At 51.1% G+C, this 14,016-nt stretch overlaps 1 protein-coding gene and 1 long non-coding RNA gene across 2 annotated transcripts; one reads left to right on the forward strand and one right to left on the reverse strand.

Annotated features, from left to right (window-relative positions):
- Positions 1-3,069: 3,069 nt before the first annotated feature.
- On the reverse strand, positions 3,070-9,781 carry CXCR5 (C-X-C motif chemokine receptor 5). The gene is made up of 2 exons (XM_085303142.1): positions 9,702-9,781; positions 3,070-4,146 (listed from the first exon to the last, which is right to left on the reverse strand). The coding sequence occupies exons 1-2, from the start codon at positions 9,738-9,740 to the stop codon at positions 3,070-3,072; spliced, it is 1,116 nt and encodes a 371-aa protein (XP_085159268.1). The 5' UTR covers positions 9,741-9,781.
- Positions 3,262-8,570, forward strand: LOC146596915 (uncharacterized). The gene is made up of 4 exons (XR_014895603.1): positions 3,262-3,334; positions 3,436-3,632; positions 3,710-3,871; positions 8,358-8,570. It is a non-coding gene; the product is annotated as an uncharacterized LOC146596915 (long non-coding RNA).
- Positions 9,782-14,016: the final 4,235 nt, after the last annotated feature.

Here is a 14,016-nt window from a genome sequence, read left to right on the forward strand (position 1 = left end):
TTCATCACCCCTTCCTGCAGAGAGCAGAGCCTCCCAGTCTCTCTCTGTGGTGCTGCGCTGGGTTTGGAGGCTGACCGAGGCTCCGCGAGGGAGTTGGGCCATCTGTGCAAGGGCTGCAGCCGCTTAGGCAGGCAGCAGCAGGCCGACTGCCTGGGCAGGGAGTCCGTTGTGGGCCAAGGCACGCAGTGTGTTGAAAGCCTTGGGGAGACGYCGAGGGTTTTGCTGCGTAGAAAGTCGTTTCCCGCGCGGCGAAAGGAGAGTTCCCCTTGCTTTCTTGTTGCCTCTGTATGACAGGCTGGCTGCAGTCCTTCAGGTCCAGACCAGGACAGAGAGCAGGATCATAGTGTGTTATAGGAGTTTGTTAATGAGAACTAAGACGTGGTCTCGTCTCAAGGTCCTTAACAAGAGCGCCCTGGATGTGGGACTTTTACTGCATGCCCATTTCTCCTGTAACTGGAAAGGGAGKCTTGGTGCTGCCGCAGGTTCCCATACTCTCCTGACTTGCGGTTTGCTGCAGGAGGAGCAGCTGTGCACGCTTCCGCTGAAGGATCTACCTGGCCCTGAGCTAAGCCTTGCCACAGGCTGCCAAACCCAACTGCTTGTTCCAGGGCAGGTTCCCACTATGGTTAGTGGATGCTGTAAAACCATGGCAGGAAGCGCTGCAGTCAGTGGAAGAGTCTCTGTAAAACAGAGTGCTAAATGCAGGTCTTGAGTGTCTCCTAACCTGAGCAGAAATCTGAGGAAGTGTTTTGTGTAGCCGTGCAAGGTCTGTGGTCTCTGGGCGCGAATGGGCACGCTTGTCAGAACCGTGTGATCAACCTACTTAGTGCTCTCTGATGCATTTCCCGTTCAAAAGTGACACAACTGCAGCCGACTGCTTACAAGCATGATACACGGGAAGAAGAGAAAAGACTTTATTTGACTGTTTATTATAGATCACTTAAAAGTTTACCAGGATGCCAGTACTAAGACCTACAGGAAAAAATAGATGCATATAACCCGTTTACCCAGCTTTTGTGTGCAGATTTCCCTCTTACTTCATGGAAGCTGTAATAATTTACACTCTGACTGACTGTTCATTTTCCAGTAACATTTGTGTGTAGACCTAATTCCTGTCTGAACCAGGGGGATGAGTGAGGTGCTTATGATGATACATCTGCAATTGCTTCACTGGCCAGTACTAACGTGGCAGTAGACAGGACTGACTTCGGAGAGCTTTTCTTCCTCTGCTGTGCGTGCGCGTGCTTGGACAACCACAGCCACCATTACCCGAAGGGTTCAGCATTCAGGATGCAGCACTGCAGGAAATGGTGGGCTGTTCCTGGTTTGTATAAAACCCTTAAGCATGGGGAGTTTTCTCCTCACGTGAGAACTTGTAAGCAGCTTACTCAGATCTCCACTTGAGCTGCCCTTACATAACAATTAGTTTTCTAGAGGGCCCTTGGATTTGGTGCAGTTAGACTGTGAGTGAGCATTTTGTTAGTAGGCTGAGCTACAGAAGTGATTTGAGCACACGACTCTTGTTGCCACGGTAGAATTAATACCATTTGGACTTTGCCTAAAAGGTGAGGTGACGTGCAGGGCTGCTTTTAAAGCGTGCTTGTGATTTGGTTCACGCTACTGTGAAGGCTTGTACCTGTAACTATAACAGAGTTTGGGCCAAAGTCGTGTTTAGCTAAGGAGAAAATGTGAGGAAGTAACACTGTACACAAAACACCTAATAGGAAGCCGCAGGCTAAACAAGTCTGTTAGGGCTGCCCAGTATGCCAGCTTGCAGTGGGAAAACTTATGATGGCGTAAACCTGCCACCCTTATTGTGGAGCCAATGGTTATCATGAAGCCCTGATCTGCGCAGCTACAATACCCATGGTTCAGGGCAAGATCAGCACCCATGTTTGTTCTGTGCAAACCTGAATGTACCAAACTTCTAAAAGCCTTGTAGATGCAGGTAGAACAAGATTACCTGAAAGCACAGCGCAAAGCAAAGCAAAATTCCCTCTCTGCCTGYGAAAAACAAACAAAAATGATACAGATTAGCTCTTTTCCTTCTGTGTTCTGCCTTACTCTGGGGTAACGACACTCCTTGCTCTGAGAACCCACAAGAGCTGTTCAAGCTGCTGCAAAAGAGATATTACACCTTCAGCCGCACAGAGATAGGTGGTGCATCTTCCCTGTGCTCAGTCACAAGACTGAAGCCATCTGTTCAGACAGTGTTCGTCCTTAAAGGAAAACATCTGCGTAGCAGGCATTCGCTTCAGTAAGTCCACTCACTGGAGCTGTTAACAGCGGTAAAACAGAGAGGGCGAGCAGGACGGGGCAGGCTGACATCAGGAAAGGAGTCTGTGGCAGTCAAATCTCTGAGTCGGCAGCAGGGCCTCTGGGCATGAGCCATGCTGGGAAGGTCAATGYGCCACAGCAGGGGGCTGCTGTGTGACAGGGCCGGGCAGGGGGACATCGTGCAGTGGGAGGAGCAATTTTCCAGCCAGAGACTGTCCAGCACCATGTGCCCAAACTACTGGAATTAGCTCTATGGTCCCTCTGGTCCCACTTGCACCCCTCGTTCCAGCTACCTGTGGTAAGTGAGCCATGCTGCTTCCTTTGCACACATTTCTAATGGCCTGAACAGATGAAACGGGCACCTGCCTTGCGTTTGTCCTCAGGCCTCGCTCACTGACACAACCCCACCTTTCCCTGGCTGCTCCTTTTTCCAGCTCCCTCATGGCCCAGTCCTGTGTCTGGCTCCACGCGCAGGGCTCCTGCAGTCAGTTCTTTGAGGGAGAGGTGGCAAAATCAAGTTTAACCTGCCTGGGTTCACCCAACTCTGTCAAAGTGACTGTCAGACAGAGCCAGCATTTGCCAAGAGCTGCCAGGCAGATTCCTCTGTGCACTTGAACCAGGGAGAGTGTCTCGCAGCAGTTTGGTGTTAAGTGGCTATTAAACCTCAGTTTCCTGGGGAGCGAAGAAAGTGGTGGGGACACTTGGGAAACTCAGGGCTGAGACCACAGCACATGTGCCATTGGGAAGGCATGACCAGCAGGCCAGCTGCACCCCATATCCAGCCTTTCTCAGTTAGAAAGTGGAGATAGAGGTGGTATTGTCAGATTCAATCCCACTGCCCTTCCTTGTCACCTCCAGAATCTCCTGCAGGGTCTCCTGGCTTATGCAGCTGAGCTCCTGCAGGATCCGGAAGAAGTCATTGCGGAACTTGACTCCGATGAAGGCGTAGAGGATGGGGTTGAGGCAGCAGTGGGTGAAGCCAATGGCCTCTGTCACCATAATGGCCGTGTCTAACTGGGCTTCCAGGAGGCAGTCCTTGCTGAAGGTTTCCAGCTTGGTAAGTGTATTCAGAAAGATGACGATGTGGTATGGGCTCCAGCAGAGCAGGAATACGCCTGTCACCAGAATGGCTACTCTGACAGCCTTTTGCCTCTGCAGGCGCTGGGACTGGCACAGAGTCCTCACAATGGCCAGGTAGCAGTAACACATSACAAGCAGGGGCACAAAGAAGCCCACTGTGTGATACAGGAAGCGGGTCGCTAGCCATATGTTGTTGCCATGAATCCCAGCCTCTGGAAAATAGCAAATGCTGCGGTTGCTCTCATCTGTCCAGACTTCCATGAAGATGAGATCAGGTAAGGTCAAGAGCAAGGAGCAGAGCCAGACGCCCATGCAGGTGAGGTGAATGGAGCGAGCTCTACGTTTCCGGTAGGTGTGGATTGCGTACACGATGGCCAGATAGCGGTCCACGGCGATGCATCCCAGCAGCATGCTACTGCAATAGAAGTTGATCTTGTGCACAGCGCTAAGGATCTTGCAGAGGAAAGTCCCAAACACCCACCCAGCCAAGCTCTCTACCACGCTGAAGGGGAAGGTAAGCAACAGTGCCAGGTTGGCCAGGGTGAGGTGGAAGAGGAAGTTTTCAGTGGTAGTGCGAGACCGCTTGAACCTCTCTAGTATGACCAGGACCAGGGCGTTGCCTACAGTTCCCAACACAAACATCAGCAGATAAACGAGGGGCATGAAGATCTTTCTGAAAGGATCTCTCTGGTTGCCAACCACAGATGAGGCTGGGTTGAAGCAGAAGTAGCCGTCCAGAGAAGGGGTGGTGTTCTCAGCTTCATAGTAGCCACTTAACTCCACCTGGCTCTGGGGAACAGAGAGAGAGAGTCTGGTTACAGGAGGGGAGCTTCTGTGCAGAAAAAGTCCAGTCCATTGACTGCACCTGACAGGACTGGCAGGCAGGCATGGAGCACAGCATCCCCCGGTCCTGCCACCTGGCTGTGCTGCCTGTTGGCAGGAGGAGATGGTGCTTGCCCTCAGTGCAACGGCCTGGAGGTCCCTGCGGTGCCCAGTGCCCAGCAGCACAGTAGTGCATGGAGAGGGTTGCCCTGATTTCTGAAAGCGGGGCTGCTTCTATCCCCTATTGCTAGGCTTTTAACTAACATATTTTGGGATGTTCTGGTAGCTAGAGAAGCAGTTCATCTTTTGCCTCTTGCCGAGCTGGCCCCTGGTGGCAGCCGCCTTGCTGCCCAGTGCAGAACTCTGCTTTTCTCAGCCTCCCCGATTTGTCCAGCTGCCGGTGGCACTGGCTGGGCATACCCGACTCACTCAGGTACTCTGATCCCTTCCTTTCTGCTGCTCCCTCTTCGCCCTTCTCTGACCGCTGTAGGGACTTTCTGAGGAGGGCTGTGCAGTACCAAGAGAAGCACACTGGGCTGCCGCAGTGTGCTGCCTCGCTTGCTCTGAAGGGAGCTCTGCTCGGAGAGGTGACCCTGGGGACCTCAGAGCTGCCAGAGGCAGCACTGCAGAGCCAGGACAGCAGCTGCATGTGCGCAGGAGTGCTAGGAATTGCTCTCCACCCATGCAGAGAAAGTCCTGGCACAGGTGTTCAAGCASGGCTTGGAGCAGTGCATCTGAGGTACCTCAGCTCCATGGATGTAGCGAGGGGAGAAATTTGCTGTCTTGGTAAACCCCGTGGCTGGGCACCAATCACAGACAGTGCAGTAAAGGCAGTCTGAAAACAGCCCCTCAGACTTGGGAAGACACCCAGCAAGGGAAGCGAGACGGAGCTGCCACAGCTGGGATTTGCACGGGCCTGGGGTAGCTCCCAGCCGGGCAAAGGGCGTGCACTCCGAGCTGCGATGAAATGCGAGCCCAGCAGCTTGGTGAGCTGGCTGCCATGCGAGGCAAGACCACCACCAGCCGGTAGGTGCAGACCCTAGGCACTTTGCAGAAGCTGAGTACCCACAAAAGCAAAGGGCTGAGATGTCGCCAAGCAGGAAGAAGAGCAGCACTGGAGGCTCATGGCAGGTTCAGATGCTACTGACAAAGTGGGAAGAGCTCCTCGGCAGTTACTCTGAGCTCCCCCACCCACACCCTCTCTGGAGACTAGCACTGAGACTACAGCTTCAACCACAGCGGAAGTCTCTGCTTGCTGCTTTCATACCTTTCACTGCCAGCTGTAGCCGCTTGCACCTGCTGTTCCTTCCCCCATCGGCCAAAGTTCCCAGCTAAAAATATTAGCCCCCCCCCCCCTTGAAACAGTTTTAGATCTAATTTTATTTATTTATGGGCACTTTCCCCCACCCACCCCACCGTGTGCTGGCGAGCCACATGACTGAATAGCCTTGTGCTGCCCCAGCTGGAAAAGGGTGATGGTGTGCATCTCTCTTAGAAGGTCTTCCTTAGGCAGTGTGCTGGCCACCTCTGCATGTTGTYGCCTGGGGTAAAGATGTGGCATTGCTGAGGCAGTGTTCACCTCTAACAACTGCTTTGTTTTGCTAGAACCACTTACATGCTGCAGTCATATGCACAAAGAATAGCTATGTTTCCAGTTCATCTCATGCCTGTGAAGACTGGGGATTACTGCTAAAGGGAAAAGCCTTGAGAAAACCCTCCCAATCTCTTATCTTCCTGTGCTGAGAGTGTTTCCTATCTAGCACCTACATAGGCACTGTGTTGGGAGCTAGCAATACACACAGAAATGTGGTGATTTGTTGGCCAGGGCAAGATCCTTGAACCCGAAGCAGGCCAGTGCCAGGGGACTTTCTCAGTCATCCTGCAGCTACATGACCTGTGGCTTGATAGAGGCATCCTTGGTGCAGCAGGGGCTCCTGTTTCTAAGTGTCTTTGGCCATGTGCAACAACAGCTGTTATTCTATGCTTGCGGTATTGTGGATATAGTGCGCCCGCAGCTGAGTGCCTTTGAAGTTCCTTCTCAATGATGTCCCCTCCCACCGCACAAAACCTCAAACCAAAAATCTTTGCAGTTTGGCATGGAGAGCTGCTCGGAGCTCGGGGGTGACCATGCTGAAAAACACCAAAGGAAATATGTGCTTGAATGCGTAATGAAAGCAGAGAGAGCCTGGAAGGTTCAAGGTCTAAAGGGAAATGGGAAAAGATGCGCAGTGGCTGGGCCAACTGCTGGAGTGATGCCCGGTGTTGCATCGGGCGCTTCTGTAGCACAGATTGCTAAGCGCCTTCATCTACGGAGCGTTTTGCAGCATCACCTTATAGTCAGAGCGGGAGAGGCACAGGCTCAGTGCCACTATCAGGCACCATCTGATTGCTGATAAGATGACAGGTAGGGCTTTTACTGTAAGCTACTCGCCTCCGTAAGGGGAAACGTGCACTGAGCTGTGTCTAAGACGTCCTCTCATGTGCATCTCCGAGCGACGAGTGTGGGTGGGAGGGGACAGACACTAACTTGAGACAAACATGAGACTGTAAAAAGCAAGAGTCCAGGCTGAGATGGGAAGGGCAGGGATCGAAGTGGCAGGAGAAACCCCGACCATGACAAGCCAAGGCTTTGGTGCTCTCTGCCGTGATTCTCGTTTCTAGGATTGGAAGCAAGGGGTGGCTGCTGCTTGTGCTTGCCACTCGCTGCTGCTTCAGAGATCTGCTCTGGGATGGATCATACAGAAGGGAAGTGTGTGCCTGCCAGCAGGCTTTGCACAGGTCTCCTGCAATACAGTAGCAGGCAGAGATGGGGGCGGGGGCAAAGCATGGCCTTTCCCTGTAACCGAGCAGCACTGCGTATGCCAGGAGCCGTGACAGTGGGAAGTACGTTCTTCCAAGCTCTTTGTCCAGGGATCCCATTTTTCCCCTCCAACCCACATTTCCAAGGCAGTCAGGTCTCTGAATGTCAGCTCTTTTCCTCAGTTCCCTGCAACTGCCAACAGCCAAAGCAGCTGGCTGTAAAAGAGAAGCACCTTGTACACTCTTAGGGATTTTCCACGTGACTCATTCCCTTCTAGTCGGTGCCAGGGCCTGGAGAAGCATATTTCAGTCCCAAGGAATTAAAATTGAAACTCCTCACATCAGCATGGAATGCTGCAAGTTACTGACAGTTTCTGTTCCTCGTGTCCCTGGCTATTGAACTAAGGGAAATGGATGAAGAAAAGCAAAGCTTGTTGCAATGCCACATCCCTGAAATGCAAGTGCCTGCATGGCTCTTGAGTCACGTCGGTCTCACCAGAACAAAAACTGACCTTCAGCACCTCATGGCACATTGTGAAGCTCTCAGTAGTCTTTCTGCAATTTGATTCCCTAACGTGCAGCTGAGAAAGGTTAAACTGGCAACAATTTTTTTCTACAGAGGAATGGAGGTAAAGGTTTTGGTATGTCACATCTCCATAACGTTATGTGGATAACTAGTCCTGTGTAGAACCCGATTTTCAACTCGGCCCTTGCTGTATGTGCTGGGCAGTGCTGAGGTAAAGGCGCTTCCATTACAGCTGCTCTGATCGTTTTCATTCCACATTTAGACTATTGGTCAACGGCTCCTTTGCTGCTGGCATGCTGGGAGCCATATGGGGGAGGTTTATATCGCTGCCGTGATGTAACTGGCAGGAGGCCTTTGCTGCAGCCCTCTCAGGATGGGCTGTTGATGCAACAACAAAGTACAAGTAGGGCAACGTACAGCACTGCCAAAGCAAATGTGGCACGGCTCCTGTGTGACCCACATAGCCTCTTCCAGAGAGGGAGACAAACCAGGTGCTCTCGGGAAAGGGAGAGGGGAAATGGGTGTTGCAAACTCCCAGCCTATGAGATCTGAGAAAAGMTATGGAAATGTGCTTAGTGCAGCGCATGTCTGGTCACCCTTGGCCCCCAAATTAGCTGAATTTCTCCTTTCAGGTGGGGTCTCTTTTATAATTTGAAATGATTTACAGTGGAGGAAAAGCTGCTAACCTAAGGTTCTGGGAATATTGTACACAAGGAACAAATCCCAGCATTGCTTAATTTCCCTGTGTTCAAAACTACATTGTTTTGCCACGAACAGCTTCTGGTTTTCAGCGTGTGACATGCTGATGGGAGATGGACAGCCCAGTTAATCTCAGCTGATTTTCTGTTTGCAGGGCAGATTCCAGTGGAGAGTCCAGAGGAAGGGATGAACCCACATGGAGATGAGAAAGTGGGTTTGGGCTGAACCTCTCGCCAAACAGTGCTGCCACTGAATGGCAGCRGAGCTCAGCAAGGATGCCCTCCGCAAAGAACTCCAAAGGAAACACGAATGCTTCACAGAGGATTTGTAGACTAGGTGAATCAGAAAAAAATGATGCTTCTAGGAGTTTCTTCTCCCACTTCTTCTCACTCTTCCCCAGTGTGTGAGAAAAAGAAGGGATAGAAAAACTGGGAAAACTTAAGACTACCTTTTTTCTTTCAACAGAAACTAAACAAAATTTGAGGTTTTCTGCAGAGAGCCACTGTATTAAAATACAAACTCTGAGTTGCCACATTGGACAGACAGCCTAATGAGAGCATGGCTGCATGCTTCCCCTTGGATAGCATGATATTTTCTAGATGATACAGCTGTTGTCTTTCACTTATAGACTTAGGGGAGAGCACTACAGGGCAGACGGTATGGTGTTGTCAGTCCCGATGAGAAGTATTTGCAATTTATCTTCCCCTTTAAAGTTCCTCTCTTATAAATGCACTGTGTATTCCTCTTTCAGCAGGATCAAAGGCAGCCTGATCCTGGAGAAAGCAAGCAGGGGTAGGAGCGTATAGAGTCACACAAAGGCTTTTCACACGCAGAGGGAAATCACTGTGGCTTGCCCTGTTATTCCTGTTATTTAAAGATACTACATGAGATTTCCAGGGCTTTGCACTGTGCACAGTCATTTATGGCACTGAGAATCCCTACAAAATGCTAGYGACTCTGAATCTGAGTGTTTTACGCCCACATTGTGTCGATGTGAATGACTGCGCAAAGAGCAAGGCGACAGCCAGCGAAGACCACTTTCTCCATCGGATCCTGAGGAGGAGCTCTCTCAGACAGGCTGGCAGCACAGGACAGAGCGTCCAGCCGTCCACATGACCCTTCTGGCCCTTCCGGCAGGGGCTGCCGTCTCGGTCCCCACACGAGGACAGCGCTCGGGCTCAGCACATGTGAAAGCACTTTAAACATATGGTTCCAGTAACTATGCAACTTCCTACAGGGGAATATCTTACATCCTTAGGCCATGCTAGCTACCACGGCATTACACTGGCTCAGCATCATTGCTTGCAGCCCCTCATCAGCTAAGTCCAGAATTAAGGGACACAAGCTCCAGTAGCATGGCATGACTGGCTCAAGGTCCATCTCTCCTAAAAGGATGAGGTGGAAGCCAGACACGCAGAAAGTCTGATCCCTGAGGCCACCCAGCTTTACCTGCTCCCCCAGCTATCCGCTCCGCCGAGCAGAACCAGGTCCGACTCACCAAGTCGTAGGTCTCTGAGGAGTAGCTGACAGGCCCCATGGTTTCAGGGGCAGGATCTCTCTCCTCCAGCAGTTTCAGCAAAAGTTCTTCTTTTCTGGGGTGGAGTTAGTCATTTAAGTGAGCGGGGAGGGACCCAGCCTGTAAGAATGGAGTATTTGCAAGGCAAATGAGCTCCACACATAGAGTGACCTATCATCTGATGAGAAGGTTAGTATCTAGCTTGATCATCTTTGGTTTAAAGTGTTGTACGTTGAGTTTTAGGGTAAAGCGCGAGGGTGAGGCGTTGAGTTTAGGGTAAAGTTGAGGTGATGCTTCCTTTGATCTCTAACAACGAAGCCCCAAAGCATGTGTTAGCTCTTCCGTGCAGACATCAAGGGCTCATGGCAACTGCCTTCCTCAGGGCCTAAAGCCAGAAAAACCCGGCAGGGTTTGCAGAGCAAGGTGCTGAGGGGACGATATTACAAGAAATCTGCCCAGGTTCGGGCAACTTACTTTCTGGCACTATGCAAGATGGTCAAAATGCCCAAGGAAATGCAGAAGTCTGCTCTGCATGGCCATTGCCCTCTGCCTCTGGCTCCTACTATCTGCTGGAGCCTCAGGGACCTGCAGCTGTTTTTCTTCTCCTTTTCCTGATGGGACTCCAATTAGCGGAGGAGGGAGCTCCTCTGGGGAGCACCATTTGATTGGATTTGTTCTTTGGGGAGCCGGTGACCCTGACCTGGCGGAGGAGCGCCCTGAGGCGGCCGCAAGCAGAGATGCGGCTGCCCTGGGGATGGTACCGTCATTCCTCCCTGTGTCACGGAGGGTGCACCGTGGGCACTTGCCCGTGCTCTGGGCAGCGCTCCGGCGTGGGAGGACACRGAGCAGTGGCAGGAGGGAGGACGTGGACGGCAGGTGTGCTCGGCTTGGCGGGGTGCCCTGCCTGAGCCAGCCCGTGGGACTGGCGTGCTCCACACAGCCCTTCCTTGGAGCGGGAGCCCATCCCAAAGCGAGAGGCACGAGCAGTTTAAATCACGATCACACAGTACACGGAGTAGATGATTGCTGCCACACAGATGTGACCTAGAGGATCCAGGTGTTGCTGCGATGTGAAATGCAGGAAATGGGATATGAAAGAAAGAGCATGGAAGAAAAATAAACAAAGAGAAAGGAAGTTCAGATTTAAAGTCATGTCACTTCAGAGGATGCCAGTGGGTGGGCTGCATATTACGGAAGAAAAGCTTACAAGGGTTCAGAGGTAAATATCTGAGGGATGCTTTGGTGTCTGCCCGTGGGAGCTCCTGGCTGAGCTCTGGGTCTGCACCGCAGGTGCCTCTCATTGCAGAGCTGCTCTAGTGTTCCCACTAGCACAAAACTATGCCACCTCATGTAAGGTATTCTGCTAACGCTGAATTACACAGATTGGAATAAGGAGGATAAACACACTCTCTGCTTGAATGCAATTGTTCCTCTGGGTATAATTGACACACATCTACTGACCAGCTTACGGCAACCTCCGTTGTCCTCCTGAGCTATGCTCAAGAAGCCCAGCTCGCCTCTTGCTGCTCAGTCTCCTCACACCTGATGGTTTCTGGTCATCTTACTCGTTGTTACCCTAACTAAGCAAGCCGTGCGCTGCCCACGCATAGTAAATATGTTACTCATATTTACTAATGTGCTACCTAGGTTGTTGTTTATTCTTTTTCTTAACATTACTGCAGACTGTATTTCCTGTAAATCTCATGGCGAAGTAGGATGCTTAGACCCGCCAGGAGTTCAACTGAAATGCTGTGCTGGCCACAGCAGGGTCTGGAACGCAAGCAGGCCCTGGAGAAATCAGCAGCGGTCCTGGGGGAAGAGGCCACACGGTCCCTGCTGCTGGGAACTGGCCCCCAATGCATCCCTGGATTCTGCCTGGGCAAGGATCAGGCCACCAGGCAGCCGGCTGGCATGGTGCGGATGAGGTGAGGTACAGCCTGGCCTTCAAAGGCACAAAACCGGTCTTTTCAGATTTCTTTCTCTCTTGTGCTGCTTGGAACAGAGGCTTTACCAAGACAGAGGGACAAGCTCAGCTCAAGGGAGGCTGAAAATGTCGCTTCACACTACGGGCGCCCTCCGTACTCCAGGGAACGATGTCTGGCACCTTCCTCCAGCTTCAAGAGCATGCGGCAGCAGCCAGCTGAGGGCTCCTGGGGCCATGGAGCTGCCTGGGCGGTTGGCTGCTGCGGAAGCAGGGCTTAGTTCACACTGCCCCTCCTGCACGGCGCCCAGAGCTGCTGCTCCTTCCCAAGAGCAGCGGCTAATCCCAAATCCCAAGGAAGCTCAGCAGCTGGAAATCAAAGAGCAACAGGCACGAGCTGGGGGCACGTCCCATGCACAGAGGCACTCAGAGGCACCATTTCTATCCATACACTGGAGAGGAGCAAGAATTTTGGCTACATGGTTTTGTAAAGTTGATCAAAGACAAGCTGCTTCCCTTTGCATTAAAAGGAAATACAACAGAAGAAAGTCTGTAACTGAGATTCTCTGCTTCTGACTGACACTTTCATGGGGGTTGCACCTTTCTGGAATCACCATAGCTTGCCCCCAGCTACACTTGGCAAGGTATACTAAAATACTTTTTTTTTAAAAAAAAAAGAAAGAAAGAAAGAAAGAAAAAAGGAGAGTGAGAGAATTTTCATTGTTGTTATTTCACAGGGAGAAAACAGAGCAGCAGCACACTGTGCATGTGTTTTCCAGTTGAGCATAGGGACAAACACAGATCTAAAAATGGCTGTAAAATGTGATGGTCTGGAAAAAAACAGCAACATGAAGAAAACAAATGGGTTTCCATGTTTCTTTGTGTCAGCTTGGAAAAATTGAAACAAACATTTGGCAGGAAAAGACTGACATAACGTCAGAATTGACAGAATTTTAGGCTAGTGTTTAAGATTACATTAATGCTGTGCTTCAATTCTTCAAAATCTTTGTATGAATACTAAATATACCAAAAAGAAATAACTATTTCAAACATGCAATATTTGAGTCTAGCTCCCACATGCTGTGGGTTAGTTTCCTATCATTCTAACAACTACATGATGAAATCACATGAGGCTTTTTCTCAGGAAACAGATTTTTTTGGTAGCTCTGATATTAGGTCAGCGATAGAGTCTGCTTCTTTTAACCAGAGAAGTCATCAAGGCTGGTGGTTTCTGTTTTTGGTGTTACATTCCCCTCTCCTCCCTATTTTAGGGATCTGTAAATAGGCAACAATACTTTGGTAGCTTCAGATGCAAGCGCAGCTTCATCACCAAAGCACTGTATGCATGTGCAGTGCGTATAGGTGTTTCTCTGCTGTTCACCCCACCCTCCACTGCCTTTAGTCTTTTGGGAAGCTCAGTATCTCTGGAAGTGTCCCAAGACTGAATTAACCTTTTGCGTTTGCTTGTGGAAAGAATAGGTACAAAGACAGGATGGCTAATGAGAAGCGAGGATGTGGAAATGGAAATTACCACATCTGAGGTGGAAGCAAAATGCAGACTAACGGCTAGTGACTGTGTAATCTCTCTGCCAGAACACCGGAAGAACTGGAGCACAAAATTGCAGGTCTAGTAGCGATGATCTGTGTACATCTCCGTGCAGGAGTGCTGCCGTGGGAGCCAAGAATAGCAAATGAGAAGGCAGGCACCGTGATGTGGTCCGCCACAGACCTGTCACTCCAGTCCAAATAACACRTGCTGCTCAGAACATGTTTTGCAAACCGAAGAGCAGGGAACTGAACCAGCAGCAGTATCAAACGTGATCGACGCTTACCAAAGGTAGACGGTCACACGCTCACCTGCTACTTCCTGCTTCCTTACAAGACTGACAGCTTCATAGCTAAAGGCAGTGGGTCTGGTCTTTCCAGATTTTGGCTGAACAGTGGGCACAGAGCCATTTGGGAAGTTACTAGTTAAGGGTGGTAAAGCAGGAGTAGGGAGCGCTGCTGAAGGAGAGGAAAGTCGGTGGTGGCAAGAGGTGCTCCAAAGAGGCRGCTAGCGATGGCATCTCAAAGGAATGAGTTTGGAGCCCAGTCCTGCTTTGCACCTCCCCAAGGAGCGCAAGTCGGTGGGTGCCATTGGAAGAGGTCGGGCCAGAGTCGTGTTTTGGGAAGAACTGGACAATTCAGAGGACTGGAGTACTGCATGCGGTACAGGACGCGGGCAATAAGAATTTCTGCTGTGAATGACAGGCTGGGCAGCTGGACGCAGCGAAGGACATGACCGAGGTGTGCTGCAGGCGGGCCGAAAGGCTGCGAGCCACAAGGGAAGGCGGCGGTGCCGAGCGCCCGCCCGCGGCCGCGAACCCCGGACCCCCG

This window comes from Rhea americana, unplaced genomic scaffold, assembly GCF_003343005.1.
Source record: "Rhea americana isolate MKP2758 unplaced genomic scaffold, rheAme1 scaffold_197, whole genome shotgun sequence".
NCBI classification, from domain to species: Eukaryota; Metazoa; Chordata; class Aves; order Rheiformes; family Rheidae; genus Rhea; species Rhea americana.